The following is an 18713-nucleotide window of genomic DNA, read 5'->3' on the forward strand; positions in this document are numbered from 1 at the left end:
CTGAAATAGTAATAGCCAAACATAAACCCTCTACCACCATGTGTGTGATAGAATATTTACAGAACTCAGCATTTGGTTAGAACTCTAGTTAGTGAGCTTATTTACAGAGGAACTTGCTGAAGATGAAGACTTTTCAAAATGAAAAGCCACGTTGCACAGTTGTATTTTGACAGTGTTGAATCAGATTTTCAGTGCAATCTTTCATCATTCTTAAGAATTTAGATGTTGTTAGAATATATTTTTTGGAAGCCTCAAATTCATACAAGCATGTGCCTAGTTACAGATTATGTCTAACATGTACCTGCTGACTTCAGTGCGGTGTGAACATTGCTCAGTTTCTTAAACAAATTTCTAAATCAGGGCCAAATTTCAAGTTTTAGTAAAGAAGAGGGATGAATGACACTGAAGTCTACTGTTTCTGGATGTGTACTATAGATGTTTCTCTTCATCCTGTCAATTTTAAATCATTTTAGAATCATATAGAATGAAGTATATTGAAGCACATACTTACAATTAAAATAACTTCTTACAGTTTTAGGGATAAGAAAATCAATACTGACTCTAATGCTGGATGTGTGTTCTATGTTTGAACTGGGACTTCTCTTGAAAAACTGGTAGTCCCTGACTCTTTCCACTGTTGGTGCATTTTTGTAAACAGTTTAAGCTGGGAATATTTTTTTATATACTCCAGCAGATTATACATTGTTTTGATAAAGTATTTATCATATCTGCATTGAAATGTACATATTTTAAAACTACATCTGACTGAGGTTTATTTTCAAAACCACTTATTGCTTTCCCATAATTTTGCAATACAGTGTTAAAATCCTTCAGACAGTTGGTGCTTTAAGTCAGATCTTTTTTGTCATGTACACATTGAAAATTTTTGTATCATTTGTATCAGACTAACCTATTCCACAGAACAAACTTCGTTTTGCCTGTTTTGTCAATAATAAGGAAATGACAGTTCTCATTTTGTATTCAAATGGAATTATATTTTTTTAGATGGGTGCACTAGAGGGTTTTTTTTTCACTTCATATACTTTGATGCCAAACCTAACAGTGCTCTTTGCATTTTCAATAGTGAGAATAGTTTCCGTTTTAAAATTCTGGCATATCATATACAATAAATACTGAAATGGTTAACATAAAAAACCCCACAAACGTGGTTATGATTCCTCCTTTGTTTTAACTCCTTCAGTCCAGGTTACTGTTTGAATTAATTTTGTTTCTGTAGAAGCTCCTAAATAAATAGTTTTGAATTTGCTTTGTAAGAGTTGTCACTGGCGGAATTAAAACATTGCTTATGACAGTTGTACTGGGGAGGGGTGGGGGAGGTGTTGCTGCTCAACTTTAAAAATTCTGGGTGGATTAAGTATCCTAGTAATACTTGTCTTCGTCTGTAAGCAGGTTTACTGTTTACTTTAGTGAAAATCTGCAAAACTTGGTATGTCACTGCCATAACCTGCTATCTGAATTGTTGAGATGTGAGGATTTTATGGTTCTTAATTTAGAAATTTTTTTTGTTTTGTTTTTTAACATGGGAGTCTTTTGTAAGTTAAATTGTATTGTGGCTATGAAACGCTTAAAGCAGGTTACGTCATGCTTCTTTTTATAAGCTCTGCTAAACTCTACTTTTAGCAGCTTCTGTTTTGTTAATTTTATTCTTATTAGAAAATGTTATGTCAGAGTAATTTCCTTTGAGTTTAACAGGTTCATCAGTTTGAGAGAAATAATTACAGTGAATGTTCTCTTGCATTTTGATGCAGCATCGAGAAATAAAAATGTTTCAAAAAAATAACAACCTAAATTTTTTTAGAGCTGGTTTGTGCCACCTACTACATCATAAATTGGGTTGGAATGTTGTAGTTTTGGGCTTGAGTGTTTTTATTCTCATTTCTGTTCTTAAGGATAAAGTAACTGAAGTTACTTTTTTATATATTCCAATTACCTAGCCAAACTTTCTGAGTGTGCTTAGAAAGGAAGACTATGGATGCTATGCAGAAAAAAACCTGAAGTTTGCCTTTCATATACATATGGAATTTAGTTAGGGCTTCCAAAACTCAGATTGTATGAATAAGTATTACGGTATTTTTTTGCGGGAAAAAAATCACATTCTCATGTTCTTTGATACACACTGGAGCATGTTTTCTTGCTGAGTTTGAAGCACATCTACTGTTCCTATTGATGATTTTTATCTCTATATTTGCACACAGTATGAATCCAAAGTGACTGTTTGCATAATTGTTCTACTTATGTAAGTGTTTGAAGGCTCAGGGATGGAATACAAGTATCTGCTACGCAAGTTAAAGAGTAAGTGTTAGCTGTAATTGTGTAAATTCTATTACTTAACCATCTTTATAACCTGCTCCAATACCTATGAGCAGCAGCTAACACTCACTGACTTCAGTGTTGGCTGAGCACAGCTTGTTGTTGAGCAAACATACGCACACCACATGAAATTGTTAGACAGTGAGAGCTCTGGCACATAGAATATTTTTTTTATATGACTGTGATATGCTTTATTAGTTTTTGCTAATAAAGTGGAGTTTCCATGACATTTAGGTGAGCAAGGGTGAGTTTGGTTTCCATGTTATGGTAGAAGGTGGAGTGCAAGATAAGCAAATTGGTCCCTTGTTGTCAGGATACCAGGAGTCGGTTTCAACACTTCTCTGTGAATTAATATGTTGACATACACTTTACCTGTATCCTCAAAGTTAGATTGCAACAATCAAAAAATGGAGTAGATCTGTAGAATGCCACATATTGTGGGGAGCTCCTCGCTCAAAAGGCTAATCTGATTTTTGAGACATTTAAATAACTGTTCCATTTACATCTGTACAAGTGAATCTGCGATGTTAAGGCAGAAAACATCTGCGTGACTTGAATGGATGTGTGAGGTAGCATTGTTCTCTGTGAGTTCCTGACTGGTCCTTTCCGTCAATGAGTTTTATGGGAACGTGTTTGTAGAATTCAATGATCTCTTCCACAGAATTAAATTTCTGGGGGAGGAAAAAAATAGTAATCAGTGACTGAAAATACAATTGCTGTATGGTTTAATCTATAACATTAAAAGACTATTAATTGACAGTATTAAAAATAGGTAGTATTTTGCATAGAATTATGATTAGATGGAAGTGATTATAAAAGGAAAAGTACCATATTTTGATCCTCTTATTTCCTTTGTGTGTCTCTGTTTTGTGTAGGAGAAAGTAGCTGGCTGCTTAGGGTAAAAAGGGAGCATATCTAAGCCCTGATAATGCAGTATCACCTATAAAAGTTTGTGATGCCAGGTGTGATGACAGATGTTGAAATGACGAAATAACTAAAAATCATCACTAATTTTTGCTGGCAAAAGTTGCACTTAATTAGCAGTACATGATACTTTACTCTGCAAGTTTCGTTATTAAATGTAACCTTTTTCCCCCCATTCAGTTTCTTGAGAAAGTTGCTATAAAAGTGTGGAACAAGGAGCATCCCAGCAGAGTAGTAGTCTTGTACTCAAAACAAAGACAACCTCCAAGCACATTCCTAAAGTGATAAAGGTGTGATTGAAGATTGCTGCCTTGATTAAACAGGAACAAAAAGCTATCCAAGGTGTCTATCCTTATCTGTCCTAGTGAAGGCATCTTAATCCTCCCAATCCACTGGTTAGCAGTCCTTCAGTTTAAATAGTTCTCTTCCCTATGTGTAACTTCTAAACTCTCATCACACCATGAAGCTCTCACCATATTACTGTTTTTCCTCTTGGTCTATTCTTTGGACTCATTGGTATTAAATCACTAGAACTGCACACAGTAATGCAAACTTACTTTGACATTAATACTTATCATGTATTTATGTAACATTTACTGTGAGTGTGAACCTTCATTGTACACCTGGTGGTATCTTATCATAGCTTCTCTCATCCCCACCTGTTTCACACCTAGATTATAACAACAGAATCTGATTAAATATGTGATTTGGTGAAACTGTTTCTGTATTAAGATAAAAACCATTGTGCTAATTTTTTTAGTTTTGTTTTGATAATTTTTACTTGTATGCATTTGTTCTACTTCGCTGTCTTGTCTTTGTTTATGTTCAAAGTCCCTGTTGCTACTGAAAATCCAGGCAAAAACTGTGGTTTTTTTGTTTGTATTTCATACTATAACAGAGTAACCCTTACTTTTTTTATTCTAAACATTTTGTGAGCACCAATTCTTTTCCTGCTTTCTAATGCTTTTTTGTTGGTTGGGAGGTTAAAAAGTCTTACTGTGATTGTTCACCTGCTTTGGAAATTTGACTAGGCTAATGTCACGTTATTCATTGCTGTACCTTTAAGCTGTAGTTCTTTGGTAATGAGGAAAAATGTTTCAGATGTTACTTAGGTATTTTTTTCTATTTTATTTCATGCTGTACTCTTATTTGAATTAATGAATTTTAATATATTAAGCTCTGAGTCTCTTTATGTCTGCTAGAACATGAAGTTGACTTAGACACTATAGTGATGAGGTCTAGAATTTTATGTCCTCAGATCTTTTAATGAAACTCCTCCCTCACTTCATTAGGTGTAAAGACACCTAAAGACATAGAGATGAAGAAAATTCAGTACTTAATTTGTTTCCCTTCACTGTGTGAAGAAACTCAAGCAATCTCTACTGTCATAGGAATGTCTACCTGCTGGTCTCCAGACTGTTCTGAAGAGATGGGAATAGGGTTTCAAGGATTGCTCATGAAAGATATGGTTTTGAATTGTGTTGGGGTGGTAGCAGGAATCTTGGCTCTGTCACACATCCTGAATGAGACTATTCATCCTTGAGCTGTCATTTAAGCTGTGGACAAGATGTTTACCTTGTAAATATCTTTCTCATTTGGAAGTATTGGCTGTTTGCTGTGCTTGTTCTCCTGGCAGTAACTTTTGACATAACACTGTCAGTGGAAGGCATCATGGAAGTGCTCCCTAATCTACTCAAATGAGGCAGGCCAGTTTGATGGCTGGTGAAGGTAGGTGGAACTAATCCATTTGACTCACATGCAAATAAACTGACTGAAATGTTGTAGCTGGTATGACTGATAGGTTGAAGATGAAAGTTAGCTGCAAATGGAGTGGTGAGAATGGAGAAATCTCTCTGGCCAGAACAGGGAGATCCAGAGATCTACACCAGGCCATGCACTAAGCTTCTTTGTAAAATAGGCACAGAGTTGAAGAGAAGCCTACTTCTGCCTTTGATTTTCAGTTACTGAATTGGGAGTTGAGTCTGGTGCTGCAGACACACTAAAACCCTGTATTTTGTGTGTGGCAGGTCTAGTTTTGCAAAGGAGATAAGAAAAATATTTAAATTTTGTGTCATCATCTTTATATGCGAGCAAGGTTTGTCTTTTTCATCTTCAAAAGAGTTGTGCACATGAAAAGAGGCAGTATTATAGGATCTCTGGATCTTTACTAGTGAAACTGTCTGGCATAGAGAAAGGCAATATCCAAGTAAATGGTGCTCAGGACAGCTGTTTTGAATGTAAATGCCTAAATTCTATGTATGCCTCATTTGGGATCTGGTCTTTATAGCTTTGTATGATTTGGCCTTTAGTAAGCTCAGTATAATATATTAAATATGTATTTAGGTATGAACATCTGTGGCTAAATTGCTAGCAAAAGATGTACCTTCACCAAGAGAGTTAGTGGTGGATTGTTTCCCCCCCCCCATCCCTACTTGTATTCATTATATTAGAATTTGATACTAATTTAGCTGCATGGAACTTCAGTTACTTCAAATATAAAAATCTGATCATCAACCCATCTTCCCCCCCTCTTCAAGGCCTTATAGGGCTACATCAGAGCTAATGATAGAAGTACTCATGAGAGTTGAATTAAATAAGTTTTAAAAAATAATTGAAAATCTTATTCGATGATACAATGCGTTAACAACTTGTAAACTGTATGTGAAAAATCAAAAGTTGCAGTAGTATAGGGAAATCTTTGAACAATTATATTTACATATAAACCCCCCCATCTTTTTAATGGATGAAAATAGACTAATTTGAAAGTGAAAACACTGCAGAAAATCTATTAAGACTGAACCTCTGAACAAAATCACCAACTGGGGAGAAATGTAATAGGTCTGCACCTGTTTGTTGGTGTTCAGATTTCTTTCTCTTTGGCAGGTGAAGAGGGAATATTCAGCTAATCTAGATAGAGCAGCTGGTTTGGCTGCACTGTGCTGTGCAAAATGCTGTGTAACAAAGGGTATCCCTGCTGAGGGACAATGCAGAGTGCTCTGGAAAGCATTTTAACAGGCACTGGAAAATTACAGGCAGCAATTTGCTGTAATTCACAGCCCTACAAAGTGTTTTCACCCTCCTGAGAAAAGAACCTCAGACGAGCTGCAGAAGTTGAGATGAGAGTTTTCAAGAAAGAGCATTTTTAGGGAATCCCTTGAGACTGCCTGAGATGGAAGAAGCTCTTCTGAGCAATGCTGGTGCCTCTGATTGTTCATTACTGCCCATGTGCCTTGTACCCAGTTCTGTTTTCACATCTTGCTGCTGAGCATAATACACAGGAGTAGGAGATTGCCATGTCTGTGATTCTTTGATACAACACTTAATTAACTGACTAGCAACGCAATTCTGGAATTTTTTTTGTTGTACTTGAAGTACAGGAGGATTTCTGAGTTAAAGAGAAACAATACTTAAAAGAGAAGGCGTAAAGTAAGGTGCCGTGATTATGGATTTGACCTGTTAGAGCCAAGTCTTGATTGTTAGCTAGGTGCTTGGAAACCTTATTCTGGAATTTTTACTTTCCAATTTGACTGTTTTCATTCCAGACCCACTCTTAAGATATGTTCTGTCTGTGCAGAAGTTGGAACAAACAACAAAGACATATATTTTGGTATTTCCTGAGATGGGAGGGATTGTGTTCTCCTTCCTTTTAGTTCAGTAAAAAATTGTTCATGTACTGTTCAAGTAATTTTCTAGTTGCCTTAATTGTTAAAGCTGTTAACACGATGAAAATTTAGCTTTATGTCTTTATTCTGTAGTCTACCATACACGTACTACCTTATGCTGCAGTGTGCCATGTTTCAGTTGTTTCTGATCTGAGCTAGGAAGACTAAACAATGTAAGAACTGTGGAAAACTAAACTTGCTTTCTCCTAAATCATACTTAAACTCCAGGAAATCTTCTGTGAGGTTCAGTTCAGAAATGCAGTCAGTCCTTTACAGAAGACTGATGGTCACTACAGCAGCACCAGGACGATGGTACCTGCAGTACAATTCTCGATTTGTGCTACAGTTCAGCTTCCCAAAGCGTTTAAATGTGTTTGAATAATGAAGGATTTTCTCTCACCCCTCATCATTAAACCAGTGTTCCTGAAGAACAACCTGCCAGTAAACCTTGTCCCTCTCGTGAAAGCTCATAAATCCTATCCCATGTTTTCTAATAAGAATTCTAATATAAATTTTGAACCTGTCAAATGGTTGAAGTTGGCTTCGGTCACTTGTGACTTCAGTTTTTTTAAGTCTCTCTATGCAAAAGGTAAGTTTAGAGAAGTATTGACGTGCATGGAAAGGGCATAATTGAAGATTTAGCTACAGAGGCTTTGCTGCTTAACCTGAGTTGGATTTGTCAGTCATTTACATAGCTGATAACACATAGGAGGTTGTTGCTTTGCTTTTTTGCTCTGCAGCTGAGCATTCTTGAAGTTTTGGGATTTTTTTTTTTTTTTTGCACGTATCACATTTTTATAGAGATGACTTTCAGGTTTAATGTTTTATTTTTTCTTTTGTTAAAGACTTGCAGATACAGTGTTATTTAACAATATAGGTAGAATAAGAATTAGACTCCTATCATGACTATAATTGAATTGAATTATGTAAAAAAGCATTGCTAATCTAAAGGGATTTTCTAATTGAAATTTAGCGTATCTGAAAGACTGATTACTGGGGACCCACATGATTTAATTGCTTCTGAATATCCATGACAACTATTGTCCCACTGCCTCATTAAAAAAAAAAAATTCTCCTTTTGCTGTATGAGGCACAGACAACAAGAGACATTAAACAGCAAAAGCAGCACCAGGCCATGCTGTCAGATATGTGAAGTTGTATGTATTTGAAAATGTTTGCTTATATTAGTTTAAAAATGTGCTAAAATAATATGTATACTTGAAAAGGTAGAACTTTTCTTTCCCTTTTACTTTGCAGGTGTTACTTACAGTAGATAGAAGTATTGTAAGTACTTAGGAAAGTTTTACATTGATGTAAATCTGAATTTGAGTATGATATGTAAAATTTGGTTTTAAAATATTATGTAAGCTGCTTGAAAATTTGAGACATTTGAAATGAGAGTATTGTAAAAGAAGCTAATGAAACAGCAAGTTTATTATGTGGGAGAGTTTGTAACTAATATTTAGTATTAAGAACTTGTGAAGTGCAACACAAAAGCTATAGACTGTAACAGCAGATGGGATTTTACTTACACTATCTCCTCTGAGCCCTGTTCCCAGTGCATATTGTTGGCTCTCTTCCAGAAAACGTACTTTAATGTTGTATACTCTTCTTCCATAATAAACAACCAAAACATATGGTTCAGCCTTTGATTTCTTTGAACAATCTCTAACCAAGAATGTCTCATCCTATATGATACAGATTTAAATTACAGATTGTATGGTTAGTTCACAACAAAACTTGTAAGCCATTATGGACAATATACAGAAATTTTCCCCCAAGAGTTTATACCCCAGGTTTTGAGATAAATGGTACTTACAATGTTTTCCTGTAGCAGTGCCTTCTCTGCTTCATGGCGATCGTATTCTCCAACGTACCATTCACATTTGTTTAAATCCTTAATTTTAAGATATCATAATCAGTGTATAGAAATTAACAACAGCTGGCAGAAGCAAAGCCAGTGAAAACAGGTTGTATCTAATCTGCATTTAAAGCACATTCAGCATAGTATATAAAAGTATATGCATATATCTATATATATCTATATATATATCTATAGATATAGATATATAGTCCTGTTAGGAAATGTTAGTCAAATTAGACATTCACATTCTTATCTATGGTTTCAAGAGCTCATATTGGATTGTTTTGAAGAGTGCTGAATAACCACAGCTTTCAGAGGGGGTGGGGGGGTGGTGCCCTATAGTGTTAATCCTGTTTCCTAAAAACTTGTGTTTTTATGAAGCAGAGCTGGTCTTTACCTGTTCAGTGGGTTGGGTAAGAAATTGCATTTCCTGTTCTACAAGTGAATGTTTTGATTTATTTTTGCATACTGTATATGGTGTAGGAGATGGTGACCTCTTCACTGTCAAGTTCTCTACATTTAGCGTGGAACCTGTAAAAGTAAATTCAGAAGGAAAAGAGTTGTATTCTTTAAATTAAACTCATAGTTTCATTTTACACAGTGTTTTACTGAGTAAGTCTGAGAATAGCACTTTTAGTTTAAAATTCAGAGCTGTCAGTTAGGAGTGGTCTTGTGCTAATGCAACATCAGTGATATCAGACTTTTCTGTGATGTCCCCAGAGATTTAACAAAGTTTCCTGATGGTTTTTAATGCACTTCAATCTGCCAGTGCACAATACCAAAATAATAAACTCTTAATAAAATAGCAAATGCTAAATAAAATACTGAATGTGAGACAAGGGTAATGGTTCATTCTGTTCTGTTTTCACCTTTTGAGCCCCCTTTATTTGCGTTGAGTCCCAGTTGCTGTTATGTTGGATCATATTCTATCCCCCCATTATCCATTGCCAGCCAGCATTGTTTCTGCCGAGCTGTTGAAACCTTCTACCACGTTGACGAATTTCAGTCTACTCTGTGACTTGTTTCAATTAACAAATTCAAGACCAAGGGGTGAGGCTGCTCTTGCATTAAGATGAAGGTGATGGTCCTTGGCTGTGTGCACCTGCTCCATCCTGGGCTACTGATGGAGAGGGCTTGCACAGCTCCAAAGCCTCCTTCCAGAGCAAATGTGATTTGCTGTCTGTAGATTTAGGGCTGCTGTTTAACAGGCAGACACAGTTCCCCAAGTCTCTGGGGAGCTGTGCAAGCAATCACAGGGGATGGGGCAGGAACACAAAGCGTGGGGTAATATGGGAGGCTTGGGTTAACCCTGATCAGGATGCAGCAGAAACAGTCTGAGAAAAGCAAGGGCTTCCTTTCAATTTGAAGATCAAATATAGTTTGCAGGTACGTGATACGGGAAAAAATTGTAAATGGAAGATGCAAAGAATCATATCCTGCTATACAACAGAAAACATTTTTGTTTGTTTCATGCAGTGCTGGTGGGAGAAATGACCTAGTGTCTATTGTAGGAGTAAATGAGAAGAATGTGGCTTCCATCTTTTCCTTCTGATTACTGTCACCTGAGACAGTATTGTTTGCCAGAGCAGTATTTCATTGTGCTTTATCTGTTCAAGCTTTATCAGTTTATTCTTCTGCTCATATGTAGCATATGATAGAATATTAAATTTTACTTGGAAGACTTTCTTTTGCAGAGGAGTAATAGTTTTCACTGTGTTTCACTGTTTCATTCGTACATGTACTAAGTTGTGATTTATAATAGCATTATATTTGTTTTTAAAACAACATCCACTGATAGCAGTAGTCAGTGATCTTCAAGAGGCAATCAGTCTATTCAGCAATTAAATCACTGTTCAAAATAAACAGTGGGACTAGACATCAACCTTTTTTTTTTGTAATCAGTTTGAGTTGTCAAAATGTGAAATATTGTTACTGTTCAACTGATTGCATTATGATTTTTGCATTTTTGTTTGCATTGTGTTTTTAGTGGCTATCCCCAGCTTTGTCACCTGTGCTGTGTATGTTTTAAAGATTTTTTTTTTTTCTACTGCATCTTAGGCTGTGGGACAAGACATGTAGAATTCTATTGTAGTGCTCATGTACTGAGTTTGGCTGGCATGGAGCTAACAACAGCTTGTCAAGAAATTGTAGAAGAATGTTTTAGATTTTTGCACAGAAAATAATTTGTTTTTAATAATAAAAGCTAAAACTTCCAGAGAGAGAAACATAAAATCATTTAGCTTGGGAAAAGACCTTTAAGATCATCGAGTCCAACCATGAACCTAACACTCATGTTCTTATATAGGAGGAAAAAAAAGGATATTAGTATAAATTTAATAAAATTAAGTCTTGAAATATTTTTTAATACAAATATGGACATAAAAGACAATTGTAGGGTACCAGAGGGAAAGGCTACTTGTACTCTCCCTGTTACTTCAAGAGGGCAAGGCATTGACAGAGGGAAAAAGATACTGTGCTGTTCCAGAGAGCTCCCAAAGAGCCCTAGTAGTGATGGTAGGAAGTGTCTAAAGTGGCAGCAGCAAACAGAGATCTAAATGAGCTTTGTGAATTATGTAAAGAATGACTTTTAGTAAGTATCCAGAGGAGAATGTGTGCGATTGCACCCCCAGCACAAGAAGGAAGCAGCTCGGTGGAGGGAGCCCACCAGAATCTGGGAGCTGGGACCTGTGAAACAGAGCTGGGGGAGGTGGGCTTGTTTAGCCTGGCAGTGACCAAAGTTAAGTTGAATTCTACTTGATCTGAACAAATAATATAGTCCATATGTTCTTCCTGATGGTATTTGCTTTTACCATAAGTTCACATTATGCAGTTCATAGGTTCCTGGCACAGCTTAGAGGTTTGTTTTTTTGATAGAAAATGGTGTTTGCAGAGGCAGTTACAGGACAGTTAAAGTATGCTATGTAATCAAGGACAGCAGGAAGTCACCAGCGTGGATGATTCTTATAGTTCCTCAGTCCTGAAAGCCCCTGGGTCTTCCAAGTCATGAACTCTATTTTTGAGGAATGGAGATACAACATGAGCTAACTTGGCTGAATGACATTCAAAAAATCAGAAAGACCAAGGTCATGTTATTTCTAAGTATTCCATGTAAGGTACAGATACACCTCTTTACTAACCAATCTGTTTGTGAAAGATAAATATATGGAATTTCCTTTATAGCATTTTTTATGCTGTTCTGCAAAAAGAAATAATATTTACAAAACAGAATAGGTTTTTTCTTGTGCTTTCACAAATTCATAATCAAATTTGCCTTGCTCTTCAAAAGTGTGTAAGTACATGCTGAGTTGTTTTTTTTTTGTCTCTTTTGGGTTTATGAAAGTACTTTTTAAAGCAGGTGTAGGTATATTAAAAGGTAGGGATGAACCACATAGCAATTTTGGGTTAAATACTAATGAGACCATATTTTCCTAAAATTAGGTAGAGGGGTTAGTGAATAACAGATACAATATGATATGACAGCAAAAAACTAACACAAGTGTTTGTAGAAGTATTGTCTTCAAGGTTAGAGAGATTTTGCTAATGAATCTAGTGAAACTACTCCTGTGCGCTGGATTCACTTCTGACAGTCTTAAGAAGTCCAGGGAAAATGAGCAGAGAGACATGGCCTTGGTTCCTGGGGAAGTCATACCACAGGCAGTTTCTTGGCAGAGCACCCCAGCAATCAATGTTAATGTTGGCTTCCAGTATGTTCCCTTAGGTAAAGCCACAGAGTCCAGGGGAAGTCCTATTTCCGACCATAATTATTTGATAGACCTGCCTGATAATGGCACTTACATGTCCTTGCCTTTAGGAATCTGGGATAAATCTAAAGCAATTTCTTCAAAGAGTGGTTTATTTGTTTACACAAAAGCATTTACCCCATAGTAGCTGATCTATGATGTCCCAAACATCTCTAGTTTCCATTTAGCCCAGCTGATTGCATCTCTGCCTGGAAAAGCAGAGAAGGTTGTGCTCACAGCATGCCCTTTCTTTGTACTCCCAAGCAATTTGCACTCTCTTCCTCTCTCCATTGTCCTCCAAATCCCTCTCCTGTTCTGGGTGTGGGGGTCTGCACTGGTTTAACACTTGCAGTGTAGGTTGGGCATTTCTTTGCTTGAACCAGGCATAGGGTGATAGCAAGTAACTGCTTGTTTCTGCACTGCTATTGACTGTGCCATTGTTTTATTTGTTGTCCGCTTCCTTTATTTAATAATCCCTTTGCACTAACTCAGTGCTTTGAAAATCCTCAGTGCAGATATACATGCATAGCAACCAAAATCTGTTTCTTAATCTTATTTCTCCACATTTAGTTTGGTTTTCAAAGCCATCACTGGTTCTTACCTGAGCTGCAATTGATTTTAGGGCTCCATGTACATTGAGGGCTAGGAAAAAGCATTGAATGAAGGCATCATCAGAAAAATATTTTTTTTAGTGGCAATGTAAGAGTCAAATTAGAGGGCAATGCAGGGCTGTGCTTCCCCAGAATACCCCTTCCTCTACTCATGTCAGCTTTGGACCTTCACAGGTTTTGGGTGGTAATTTTGTATTTAGTGTCTTTTGATAGATTTCCCTTAATTTCGCCAGCCACTTTTTGAAGTTATATACATTTTTTTTACTCTCCAGAAGAGTACTTGGTAAGAGTTCCACATTTTAACTGCATGTGTAGTGAAGCACAATTTGCTTTTGTTCCCTGCAAATTTCACCTGATGTTTCCAGTCCCTCTACAGGAAGACCCAGGGAACTGTTGTTCCCTGCCTGTTCTGATTTTCTAGGCCTCTGCTGAGTGCCCAGCTGGTATTTTGTTGTGCTATTAATTGGAACAGTTACACTGGGAAGAGCATCGACCAAATAACTTCATATAATGGAGCCACTGGTACCACACCAGAAGAAACAGAATACTAAGGGTGACAAATACTGTCGCATTTACTCCAGACAATAATTTTATCTTGGAAAATGCCATCATTGTAAACAAGGGTAGATATGAAATCCTGTATTTGTCTAGGGAAGATGTCGAATCATTCATATACTTCTTATGCTGTCAGCTATACTTTTGGTTTGTTGTTGAGTATTTTAGGAGAATATAGATTTAAAAACACATTTAGAAAAGAGATTTGTGTGGGTTAGAAAAGAAAAATAGGACTAACTATGGCAAATTTCTATGGAAGAATAATTGGCCTTTGAAAGGCCAGGTATGTATCCTTTGTAAATAAAAATAGAAAATGAGTAGGAGAGAAAATTCTGAGGCTGGAGATAGCAGAGCTTCTTTATACAGTATATTTAACACCCTATCACAGAAATAGCAACAGAAATGTAATACAGCAGCATGCTATTAAAGATAAAAATTGGCTGTGCAATTACAATAGCTTGAAAGCAATTCCCAAAGATGGTTCTTGTCATGCATCAAGGCAAAATATAATATACCACTGCATGGCATCAGAAAGTGATATCATCTTGCTGTTATTGCATAGTGAGGCATAATTTTCTAGGGCAGAATATTTAGTCCTTGAACCATCTAGTACAAACTCATGAAATTCTTATATTCCTACCTGGCTTCAGGATGATGCTGTTGTGCTTGAAAAGATACTTCAGGTTTCTTCCCCAAACTTGTAACTAGTAGTAAAAACAATAAGAACTTATTATTTCCTCTTAAGTGTAACTGACAGTATCTAGCAACTACTGTGAAATAAATTAACTACATTCATGAATGAGGGTGAAGCAGTTCAATAGAAAAACTTAAAAGGCTGCAATCAGTCTGGCTTGAATGAATCAGCTAATGATTTTGGTGGGAAACATTTATCCTAGTAGTGAGTGTTACATGGGGAACATTACAGGGTTTGCTGATCCCAACTATGGCTGAACATAATAGTAAATAATGTAGAATGCTGAACTAGAGGTATGTGGAGGGTTCATAAATCCTTTTTATAGAACAGAATAGGCATTGAATTTATTAATGCAGTCAATACTATTTCTTGCTGAAAATCAGGAAACAGTGCCTTAATCCACGAAAAGAAATGCCAGAGGAAATGATGAACTCATTAACACGAACCGTAAACGGCATAAAAGTCACGTAACCTGTATCTACCTTCTGAGTATTTTGGAGTAATGTTTGTCATGGACCTTCATGCATGCATACATAAACACACATGCACACATGGACCTTCAGAAACACAGATAAACAGCTTAAGCTGTTTAATAAAAAAACCTTTCTTTCAAAATTCTCACCCTCAAATTATGGGAGAGCAGCAAGATAGAGAAGAGTGATGTCCTCTGTGTAGATCTCTTTTGGATATTCTTCTCTTGGTTTTTTAGGCTCCAACACACTTATTTTTCCCAAAACCTTAAGATATTTTCTTAGAAAAAATGTGATACCGTGGTTCCCCACATAGCTGTAGCTAAGTCCAAGTTAAGTTCCTTTTTTCTGCTGCATTTTCCACAACTATTGAGGTCTCTCTAAATCTCTCTGTTCCCAGCAGATCTTGCTTCAGTTGGAGTTTTAATGATAGACTATTTCAGTTTTGGAATATGAAAGAAAGACATCAAATTATTATTATATATTAAATACTGACCTTGCTCTCTTCCAGGTGCCTATATGAAATGATAACATAGTAAATATTTTTCTTTGGATTAGTGACTTTAATTTACCCCAATAGACCCAACTATATTTCAGTTTTAAAGCAATTTATAGACATTCAATCATTAATACTGGATCACTTTGTCAAAATCCCAGGCTGAATGCTTATGTCAGTTCACTGATGACAATGAGAACTGAATTTTTTAGAGGTGTAAGTGAACATATGATTTATTGCAGTGATCACCAATTCATGATGACTATTGTACATCAGTTTAACTTACAATATGGTTTTCCTTCCTTGATCTTAATTGACTGGAGAGACACTATCCAAAGAGTAAAATCAGCAATTTCTTTTCAGACTCTGACTGTACAGTACAGACAGTACAATTATTTTTACTGTCATGGCAGATACTTCATTCAAAATCACTGTGTGGTGAGTCTTAATCCATCATATTATTTAACATATAAGTGAATGATACACAGGTTTCTAAAGACCAGAGTTTGACTCATAAACTTTCACTCTATTTCTATGTTATTTTGATTCACATGGGAATAGTAATTATTTTGTTTGTTAATTTGATACATGTAAGACTATAAAACATAAATATTTAAGAGAAGAATTGTTGACTCTGTAGATGTTACACTTTGAGCCTTCCATATAAGTTGCTTTCCCAATAATGTTTACCCATTACTTAGGAATTCAGCTCTAGCCCAAGCTTCTGCTTAAAGCGTGGTGAACTGTGACATGAGACCTGTGGTCTCAGACCTTTGACCAGCTGGGTATTGCAAACCTCCCAGAACATATGGTGATTTCACAGCCTCTCTGGGAAACCTGTACCAATACCCTCATATTTAATTTTTCTTATTTCTGGTTGAAACCATCATTTCAAGATCATTGCCTCTTGTACTTCCATTGTGCATTCTGCAAAGTGCCATGCTCTGCCTCCTATATAATCATCTGTTCAGCAACTGGCTTGTTGCTATTGGGTTCCCCAAGAGCTGCCCCCTCTCTAGGTGAAGGGAGGCCAGCCCCATCAACCTCATTTCACAGGGCAGGTGCTGCACTGGTGACCCTCTGCTGACCCTCTCCTCTCTGTCAGCTTCAGCCTTGTGCAGTACTCCAGCTGTTGTCTAGGGAGTGATGAGTAAAAGGGAATAGTCCCTTCCCTTGATCTCTTGTCTATGCTTCTGTTGATACAGCTTGATGTGTTGTTGGCCTTTGTGGCCACCAAGGACATGCCAGTGGCTCATGCTCAGCCTTTGGTCCCCAGGTCCTTCTGAGCAGAGCTGTTTCCTAGGGGTTGAGTTCATTCTGGGGCAGGATTTTGCATTTGTCCTTTCCAATTTCAAGAGGCTCCTCTGGACCCTTTTTTCCTGTAGACTGGAGTTCTGGTGAAGGGCACTCCTTCTCTCAAACCTATTGACCTGCTGTTCAGCGTCTGAAATCCTGATACGGGCCCACTCTTCTCCTCCTTCATGTTGCATCAAAACTATTTAAATGTTCAGATCTATATGAATGGGAAATGATGAATATTTTATCTTTTCCATGCTAGGAGAGACACAGTATTTTTCCTTTAAGAAGCAGCCAACCTAAGAGCCTGTTAAGAGCTGCGGTATTTGTGCAGCTGTACAGTGCCTAGACAGAAATGTTAATTAGAAGTGTAAGATATTTATTGTACTTGGGAGTGTTTTCATATTTGTAGTGAGTCAGTATCTAGGACAAGACAAAGCTTTTTGTTTCAAAATAGTATCTTTCTTGACAATAGATTAAAGTGTTAATTACAATATTTTTATCAAACCATGTTTTTGTAACCATCTTTCAAACTAAAGGAATTTCTGACCATGAGAGGAGTGAGGTTTGGGGCAGCCTCCAAGTCAGAACTGTGGAGAAGAAAAACTCAACAGATTTGAAAGTTAGAGCTAGACCAGTCTATAGATCTGTGCTACAGTCTACTGTGGTAGGAAACAGTTGGACTTAACTAGTATAGAGATTCCTTTCTTCTGTTTCTTTGCAATGAGAAAAAAAATCAAAAACAATTCAGTAGGAACATGTTAGTGCAGTAAATAAAACACTCAGTAAGAAGCACAAGACGCCATAAATTATAACCTCTCTCTGAATTTTACAAACAATCTTCAACATTGCATGATTGTAGGGACTGTATCTCTTAATAAGTTTTAAGGAAAACCACTTGTCATAACTAAACTCCCTTATTGCTAAACCCATTTCCTCTGCTTCACTTCCTTAGTCGGAGTAGAAAGTGAAGGAACTTGTTAAAATCTTTTTTACAGAGATAGGGATCTGAAAAAAGTAATGATAAAAAAAAAAAAAATCACTTGCCTTTACTAGTCTCTGTGTAAAAGTTACTGCTTTCTGCTTTTTTATAGATGCCTATAACTGCATTCCCAGCATCACCTCTTGGCTTCTGCCCCCTAGACAGAGCCAACTGGTGCGGGGGTCACTGGAGGTGGGACTGCACGTGCTGGGAGATAAGGGGTCAGCTGGGAGGAAAAGGGGTCAGCTTGGAGGTGTAGAGAGAGAGGGAAGAGCCTTTCTAGCTTGTCAGAGAGGGGAACTTGGAGCCGCTGCTTCAGGAGTGCACTGGGAGCAGAAATGCCTCCCTGGTGCCTGGAGCCTGGCAGTGGAGCTTGGCCCTAGGGAAGGAGTGGGGGAGGAGAGGGAAAATGGAGCTGAGGGATAACAGGCATTGTTAAATCTGGATATAAAATTTGTCTCTTTTTGTTTCTCTTATTGAAAAGGGTCATCCTATTTTTGAGGTATTTATTTTACATTAGTGCTGTTGCACTCCTCTAATGACCTTATAATTTCAGTCTTCTGCTTTTAAAAATCTATGTGGAATCTATGCTTGTCTGAAGGAGAATGTCTCTCCTACTGCTCACTGTTCATAGGCATCCACAGCCTCTGGCAGTTATGAGAGATGCTTTTGTGTGGATAGTTGGGAAGGTGAGTTTGCACTATATCTATGTTTTATTTCAGGAAACAACTTCAGGAATTTACCTACCATTCAGAAGGGAGCAGTATTGAAAGTGCAACACACATTAAAGATAGACATTTTATGATTCAAAGCTAATATAATTCTACTAATATAATATAATTCTTTTACATAACATACTATTACAAGAGAGTCTGTGTAGCCATGGAATGTATATGGTTTTTATGGTCCTGAGATATACAAAGATGAATACTTACTTCATTTAGTTCTTTAACAGATAAATGTCTGGAAAAAAAAGAATAATATGAAAAAATTTAATTATCATAAAATAAAAATCACTTTGAGTACTTAAATACTTTGATTACATTATCACTGAAAACTAATGACCCTTGACAAGGGAAGGATTTTGT

At 36.8% G+C, this 18713-nt stretch overlaps 1 protein-coding gene across 1 annotated transcript in view; it reads right to left on the minus strand.

The window, feature by feature from the left end:
• Positions 1-2506: 2506 nt before the first annotated feature.
• Positions 2507-18713, minus strand: part of CLNK (cytokine dependent hematopoietic cell linker) — a 56792-nt gene continuing 40585 nt past the window's right edge. Inside the window, exons 12-19 of the mRNA XM_032686249.1 lie at positions 18561-18588; positions 15348-15366; positions 14328-14391; positions 13123-13163; positions 9179-9312; positions 8737-8814; positions 8450-8605; positions 2507-3002 (exon numbers count right to left, since the gene is read on the minus strand). Of these exons, the coding sequence (XP_032542140.1) occupies positions 2859-3002; positions 8450-8605; positions 8737-8814; positions 9179-9312; positions 13123-13163; positions 14328-14391; positions 15348-15366; positions 18561-18588 (664 nt within the window). The 3' untranslated portion in view covers positions 2507-2858. The remainder of the gene's footprint in view (positions 3003-8449; positions 8606-8736; positions 8815-9178; positions 9313-13122; positions 13164-14327; positions 14392-15347; positions 15367-18560; positions 18589-18713) is intronic.

The sequence above is a fragment of the Chiroxiphia lanceolata genome, chromosome 4 (assembly GCF_009829145.1).
Source record: "Chiroxiphia lanceolata isolate bChiLan1 chromosome 4, bChiLan1.pri, whole genome shotgun sequence".
Classification (NCBI taxonomy): Eukaryota; Metazoa; Chordata; class Aves; order Passeriformes; family Pipridae; genus Chiroxiphia; species Chiroxiphia lanceolata.